Genomic DNA, 8,090 nt, shown 5'->3' with positions numbered 1-8,090 from the left:
TTCTAGGGAAGAACTTGTCCAACGATGCCACAGTGCAAGAACACCATGAGCCTGCATTTTGAGAAAAACCCTTAGCATAAGGATAAGATTATACAAGACTCATTAATTCATTGTTTAAGTGTTTCACAATTTTATCACTCTACTCATTCAAGAACCTACTTTTATTTACTGTAGTATCTGTATGTCAGGTGCTTGAGTAGGCCTTTTAAACTTTCAGTACAGCCTTTGTGAAGTATCTGTGACTCTCAAGAGCTTAATTCAAGCAGTATGACAACTGGGCAATCTGATCAAAAGGGCAGATATCTGCTTGAGAAGCTTCCACCTAGAAACACTTCTGCTGGCAAGGCAGAAGTGGAACTATCCTGTGAGAAAAACGACTCTGTTGTTGGTTTGTTTCAATAAACTTTACAAGGACTTCTCTCTCGTCCTGGCCAGGCAAGACTGAATGGCAACTAGGAAAAATCTATCAGGGAGTAAGAGAGGAGAAGGCTTCTGCTCTTCCAGAAGACTCTTGTCACTGCCAAGTGGGTAGGACTGGGTTTGGAGCTGGCACCTCTGACATGGCCAGTCCCATATACCCCTCATTTCCAAGCTGTAATTGTGGCTGCCGGTCCAGGGCCAAATTGCTCATAGCCTTTTGATCAAAATAATTTTCCTCTAAGAAAAATTATTCTGCAGGTGTCTGCTTCCTGTTGAAGACTAGGAAGCTGCACAGGAAAGGAACAAGAAAACTCTCTAGCCAGTTTTGAAAACTATTCATTTTTAGGTAAAAAGGCTTGTTTCCCAGAATTTTCAGGCACTGAGAATGTCTGATGCAGATCAGACAGTGAAAATTTGTGCCCATTTAATGTGATTTGAGAGCACATGCTGCACCAGATGATATAAAATGAGTGGAGCTAATGTTTCTTGATCTCTGGTAGTAAATCTGCAATTCATTTCATTTTCAGACATATAATGAGGATAATCCTAATTTATCAGATAAACAATAATCTTGTTGGTATTTACTGAGGCAATTAATGTTGACATGAAACTTTATTAGGAGAGCTAGTTAAGAAAATTAACTAATAGTAACCTAAACGTTATTTTTGTCAGATAACAAATGAAAGAATTTGGTGACTATGTTCCTAATAAAAATGGGAAAGAATAAAAATCAATAAAAATTAAAATTTAATTTTAAGTTCAAAGACTTGTCAGTTACTGACATTTTGAAACAAACAAAAGAAGAATAAAAGCTAGAGGAGATCTCATAGCTGAGTTCTACCCCTCAGCATTGAAACTCATAATGGTAACAATTTCTTCCTGAACTCTCTGAAAAGTCTCCTCCAGACTGACAATATGTTTCTTGAATCTCTTTTAGTTTCATGGTCTTCCTTACATGACTTTTAGCTTTGTCACAAACACTGTAGATTCACAGTTTTATACAGTTATGTGATTTTTAACGTAACTCAGGCCTAATTATCATTAAAGCATTATCCACATATTTCACCTACAATGGAAGAAGTCCATGTGACATGCTGATATGTATCTATTGTATGGGAATAAGAAATGCCCACTCCCAAAACTTACATCCTCTACAAGCTGCAGTATTCTTTGTTACCTGCATACTATGCAACTAATGTAAATTAAATTTTTCTGCACTAGCACTGATCTAGAATTAAAAGTGAAAAGCCTGGTGAAAAGGATCCCAAGCTGCAACAATAAAACATATTTAGAATAATATTTTTGCTTTGTTTCTAGATTACCACGCTGAGAAATATTACTACTTTTATATTTTTTCAGAGCTATAGATGAAGACAGAAAAACAAAGTACAAAGCTGCTGTCAGGATCCAGCGCTGGTTTCGAGCATGCCGTGTCCGAGCCTATCTGAGGTAGTATATCAAGCCTATAGTAATCCATGTTTCAGCATTGAATTTTTTCTCAAAATTTCTCATGGTATTACTTGATTTTAATAAAATTGGAGCATTTTGGAAAAAAAAAGGCAATAACTGTTACCCAGTTTTTCAATAGGACTAAATATATGCTGTGTCATTGTAAGAAATAACAATTTTTTGACTTTTAGATCTGTATACAATTAAAAAGTCATGATGCTAGAAAGCACAGAAATTATCTTCAGAATAGATGCACAGTATTGTTTAAGAAATCTTGTTATAAGTGGGAGAAAAAGAAATAACTAGATATCCCCTGGATCTGCTGTTTCAGAGACTTTTTGTGTAGAAACATGGAATGTCCTGAGTTGCAAGGGCCCAGAAGTGTCTTCAAAGTCCAACTCATGGCCCTGCACAGGACAATCCCAAGAGTCATACCATGTGCATGAGAGCAGTGTCCAAATGCTTTTTGAACTCGGGCAGAATAGGGCTGTGACTGCTTCTCTGGGAAGCCTGTTCCAGTGCCCAACCACCCTCTGAGTGAAAAACTTTTTCTAACATCCAATGTAAATCTTGCCAACACAGCTGCAGCCCTCCCTCCTTGTCACTGGTCACCAGAGAGCAATCAGTGCCTGCCTCTCCGCTTCCACTTGTTGGGAAGATGTGGACTGCACTGGTCTCTCCTCAGTCTCCTTCAGGCTGAACAGAAGTGACCTCAGCCACTCCCCTTCAAGGCCCTTCACCAGCTTTGTTTTGGGAAATGCTGTATCAACACCAGACTTGATCTTGGAGGTAGTTTCCAACCTTAGTGATTCCATGATTTTATAACATTGTTACAAATTTCTGGAAACTGTGGTTGGTCCATTCTCCCAGAAAGCCTTCTTCCGTTTTTTATGTCATAAGCCCAGCTGGCCAAACTCATCTGCTCAAACTTCTGTATTTTCAAAAAACAGGGCAGTTGAGGGAGAGGGATTGTTACACCTTTTAGTTTGACCTCTTGGCTGTTGGAATTAATTATACACCATCCAGACCTACTGTATGAAACCTAAAGAATTATTAGCTTAAATAACATTTGCTACTTAATGGCTAGTATTTCCCCCATAGGAAGATAGGCTGCAGTCATTATGTACACTTAGAAGAAATGTACTTAAGCTGCATCAGAGGAGGTTCACATGAGATACTAGAAAAAAAATTCAATAAAAGAATTATTAGGCATTGGAATGAGTTGCCTGGGAAGATGGCAGAGTCACCATCTCCTGAAGTTCAAGATGTGTCTGTATTTGGCACTTGGGAATATGATTTAGAGGTGGTGTTGGGTGGACAATTGGACGAGATCATCTTGAAGGTTTCTTCTAACCTTGATTGATTCTATAATTCTTTGATTGTCTCTGACTTACTTAGGACCACAGTCTCAATGTAGCCAGTTCTCAGTGTTCTGAATTATCCAAAGACTGCCTTCACTGAGTGCAGTGCAGGCTTACAAGTTTGATGTCTGTAGTTAGGTGGTATGAATAATCCCTTGTACAACTTTTTCCATTTCCCAAAGTAATGATTCAATCATTTTCTGCAAAAGTTTATGTGACATCAATTATGAAATTTTTAGTAGTAACATATATATCTATATAAAAATTAATTAATTAAGGACACAGTAAATATTCACAATTAAGCTGGGTGTAATTTTTTAAAAGAAAAAAAGGTGTCTAAAAGTGAAAAAGTATCTAAAAATTGAAGTGTCAGTAGGTTTTGTCAAATAGTTAAAAATGGTATAATGAAATAGTATAATGGTGTAATGGTATGTGAAAATGTTGCATGTGACAGAAAAAATTCTGAACTGGTCAGAATTGTTGGTTAAAACCATGAAAATGAAACAATTTATTATGCAAATTAAATTTGTAAGGCTTTTTCATTAAACTTTTCTAATCGTATACAGGCAAGTTTACAGTAACCCATATTTTCCAAAACCAAAAGTATGTGTGTATGAATAAATATATGTATATAATGGTCTGTGTGTGTCTGTGTGTGTGTGCATATGTATATATGTATATGTATATATGTATATGTATATATATACATGTATATGCATAAAGTATGCTTGTGGTGGTGGTTTGTGTGATGCATAATACACTGTATGTTATTTTTATTATAATGAAAACTTAATAGGTCTGAAGTCTGAAAAACTAATTACTTTGTTAATATGTTTCATTTTAGATATCTGAGCAAAATGGCAACTTTGATACAGAAGTGGTGGAGAGGTTATCTAAGAAGAAAAAACTTCATAGAAGTAGTGGAGGTAGAAAAGTACTTTTTGAAATTTAGTTTGGTTTTTTGTAGAATACGTATGAATAATTCCTTCATTCATCATGAAATTAAAAAGCTGAAACTCCATCTTTTATACACACAGACACACTCTTAACTGTACAGCAATGAAAAGCACCATTAATTTCAGCAAGCCTACACTTAACAGTCAAGATAAGTCATTGTTTAAGTGTTTGCAGCCCTGGAGTGTTGGTCCCCAAACCAGCAATGAGATCTGCCCATGCAGAAGTCTGCCCACATGATACTAATTGCAGGATTGGAGTTTTACAAGATGCTGCTTCTTTTTTTTTTTTTTTCCTTTTTTTTCTTTTTACTGGCAGAACATTTAATTTTGAAAATAAAATAATCCAATGTGTCTACACATTGCTATTTTATGTTTTGATAGTTTAAATTTCTTACTTAATGAACCTAGAAGTATTTGAGGTCTTGCCTTAAGGCACAAAGCAGATTGTAGTTGATCTAATTCCTGTGATGGACCTGAAAAGAGCGAATGTGTGTGATAGCACACAAGATAAAACCTCTGCTATCAGGTTTAGGGAACTAAGAAAATAATTTAACATAAAATATGTGATTTACTTCACTAATTTATCAATTTATATTAATGTTTTACAATAATGTTAAACTTGTTAGTCATTTATTCTTGATTAATTTTGTTAAATTGCTGATTTTAAGTCAAAACATATGATTAAAGAAGTAAAAAAAGAGCTAAAATAAACCATATATTACCAACCAAAGTTCACACACCCTACTAAACTATGTTTTCAAGTATCAGGACTCGCATACCTGAAAGATCGTTTATTTTTTCTCCAAGTCTATCAATAATCTATGTAAAGATTTTCTCTCTTCCAACTTACTAACTGGCTTAACTGATAAATGATGAGCCATCCTTTCAGTCTGTGGTTTTCACCCATCTCCTAAAAGTAATTCTTGAATACAGAGCAGATAGCTGCATGGTTGCATTGGGTTCTGTTTTGAAAAAAGTAGGACTTCAGCTGAATATTATTCCTGAGTATTAGGAAGGTTTGTTTAATCTAGGAAAGCTTCTGTAGAAGAGAGACATGATAATCTATATTAAAATTTGTTAAAGAAAAGAAAGGATCTGTGCAGTCACTGGGACAAGGGAAGGAAGAAATCAACGTGATTAAGCAGATTGCCTGTAATCACAGACCTGAGAGAGCTAACATCATAAAGCTCTCCTCAGCTTTCTGTTCTTGAATATAATTCTGAAAAGTAAAATAAATATGTCTTTAATCAATAAAGCCTTATGAATATTTAGTTCTTCAAACAGACATAACTGAAATTCTTGCCAAATCTGAAGTCCATGGAATAATGTAGGACAAAAAATTCTGCAACTTAATACATACATTCTAAATCAGATGATGAATTCATCCAGTTTCTGGATTCCAGTACTTATCCAGTGCTAGTCAGGGCTCTAGAGGAAGAGAATCTCATTAGAAAGCTTACAAATTTTACAGTAATCAGCACAGGAAATGATCTTTTCCTCTCAAACACTACATTTTGTTTTGTTTTGCCGTCACTTTGATTGGAGAAGACTAAATAGAACAGCTTGATTGGAAGCCAACCTGAGTACCACACAAGTATGATATAAAAAGGCACATTCTACTCCCTTTGGACTGCTGTATTCAGTGTGTTTTGGGGTGGACTTAATTATAAAGTGTGAGTTAATACCTTATATTTGTTATTTTACTATCTTTATTCAATTAATGGAATATGTAAAAAGCCAAATCTCAGCAGCTTAATATAATTTTCAAATTAAAGGATCAGGCAATGTTTGCGATGAACTCTTGCTAGTAACTGTTGTAATGACTCCTGACTATGAAAGACGACGCATTTGGCATGATAGTTCCTTAAATACACTGGTCACTTTAAAATTTGTCTGCTGATAATGATTGGATTGGTATCTGCTGCCAGCAAACAAGGCAAAGCATATGCACAAAATGCCCATGATTGCTTGATAATAAATCACTTTAATGATTGTATTCAAAATTGTGAAATGTGAATGGTACTGATGCGGAAAATAACAAAGGCTGAGGCTCATCAGATTGGCTGTTCATATGTGCATCACCACTAGTATTTCATTTGCTTCTCCTCCAGAGCCTCTTCCTTTGATTGTTAAGAGATATATTTGGTAAAAAAACCAAAAAAAACTTGCAACTATTGATGGCATTTATATGATTAAAGTTATGTGCCTTTCTATTCTAAATAAAAGTGATTTGATATAAAGCTTTGTTTCCTAATTAATCTCAAGCTAAAATTAAGAACTGCTCTCCTACAGTTTTCTTAACAACTTGGTTACATTGATTGTGTTGGATTCTGAAAGTTTGCATGACCTGCAGGAAGGTATGAATTTTAGAACCAGGCAAACACCAGAATATGAAACAAACTATGTATCATTGTTTCTTTATTACTATTTTCTCAATGCCAAGGAAGCATTTGCTAAAACAAGGGAAATTGTAACATTTCATTATTATATTAAGCTGGTATGCATAATGGCCATATTTTCAGTTTACTTTGGAAGGAGATGCAGTTGAGAAAAGTGAATATTTTATGTTATGTAGTTTGGCACCACCCTAAGTGATTTAGCTTCAAGTCAATAACCAGTTTTAAATAGTTCCAGTCCAATAGGAATTAGGCAAATACCTATTTGCTCTACAAAACCCCCCAAAATACACCATGATCACATTCACAATTTCAACCATGTGTTGCTTCCTTCTCTCAACCTCGATCTCATTCTCAGACTCAGTCAGATCCCTGGTTCCTCAAATTCTTTGAATTTGTCATTTTGTATTAACTCTTTAAAACTAAAGACACCAGTCAGAGTACATTTGTAGATGATCCCCATACATGTTTTTAAATACAAAATGAGAGAGTATACAAAAGTTTGTGTATACAAGGCTTCAAATATGTTTTGAAAACCTACACTTAAGGTAAGCTGGTAGGAAGGCCTGTATATTAATGTCAGAATTCATGACAAAGACATCCTGGCTCAGAAGTAGAGATAGCACATGGATGAGATGGGGAAGTAATTCTTTCCAGAGAGTCAACGAGGCAGTGTCACGTTTGAATTGGCGCTTAGTGCAAAAAAGAGGGGCAATCCATAGGGCATGGGCTGAACTGCATGAAATTCCACTTAAACATAAGAAAAGTGTCTTCTGGACAAGCAAGCCCCAGTTCTGGAAAGAATCTTTTGCTTATTAGGAGAGCACATAAATGTAGACTTGTGTTGAAGCACTAAATTATGACACTAAATTATGACACATTGTTTTTGGGAATAGCAATGAACACCTTCTCTATCATTTGTAATAGCGGAATTTTTGAATCAGGATTAGAAAACAGAGGGCAAATACATTTGCAAAAGAACCTAGATGGTGACACAGCCTTTGGCTTTTGGTGCAAGAATAAAGTTGAAGGACAGTTGCATGAGCAGTTCTCCATTGGAGAGACTTGTAATTTAGAGCTTATTTCTTGTTTTGGGTGACCATCTTAAGTGGTGGTAGGGTAAGGCTTGGATTCCTCATACCTTAGTGTGAGGAATGTGGGGTGTGCAAGATCAGACCTTAGTTGCCATTGACTGTTTTTGTAAGTAGTAAAGGAAATTCTTCAATACTTGGCCAAGCTCAGAGTCAAAGTGGTCCCACATTATCTCTCAGTATGGATTATATAAAGAGCATTAATGATGTAAGGTGTCTAATTTATTATGTTCTTCAGTCAAATGGGATGCATTCAGACCTAAGTGCTCAACTTTCAAATATGAGAAGAATAAACAAAAAGGTGCAAAATGGTTTTGTTTAATCACTGATGGACAGAAATCTGATGAATGTTTTTAAGCTGAGGAACATTTTAAGCTTCCATTAAAATGTATTTTATCTATTTGGTAGTGTGATAAC

General features: G+C 35.4%; 1 protein-coding gene across 2 annotated transcripts in view; it reads left to right on the top strand.

Annotated features, from left to right (window-relative positions):
• The window catches only part of SPATA17 (spermatogenesis associated 17), an 87,662-nt gene that overhangs the window by 4,353 nt on the left and 75,219 nt on the right, over positions 1 to 8,090 (top strand). For both annotated transcript variants that reach the window (XM_031060370.1, XM_005416149.2), the window contains exons 2-3: positions 1,780 to 1,869; positions 4,075 to 4,156. In XM_031060370.1, the coding sequence (XP_030916230.1) occupies positions 1,780 to 1,869; positions 4,075 to 4,156 (172 nt within the window). The remainder of the gene's footprint in view (positions 1 to 1,779; positions 1,870 to 4,074; positions 4,157 to 8,090) is intronic.

Source organism: Geospiza fortis, unplaced genomic scaffold, assembly GCF_000277835.1.
Source record: "Geospiza fortis unplaced genomic scaffold, GeoFor_1.0 scaffold41, whole genome shotgun sequence".
Classification (NCBI taxonomy): Eukaryota; Metazoa; Chordata; class Aves; order Passeriformes; family Thraupidae; genus Geospiza; species Geospiza fortis.
Note: the sequence above shows the minus strand (reverse complement) of the source record. Positions and strands in the feature narration are given on the sequence as shown.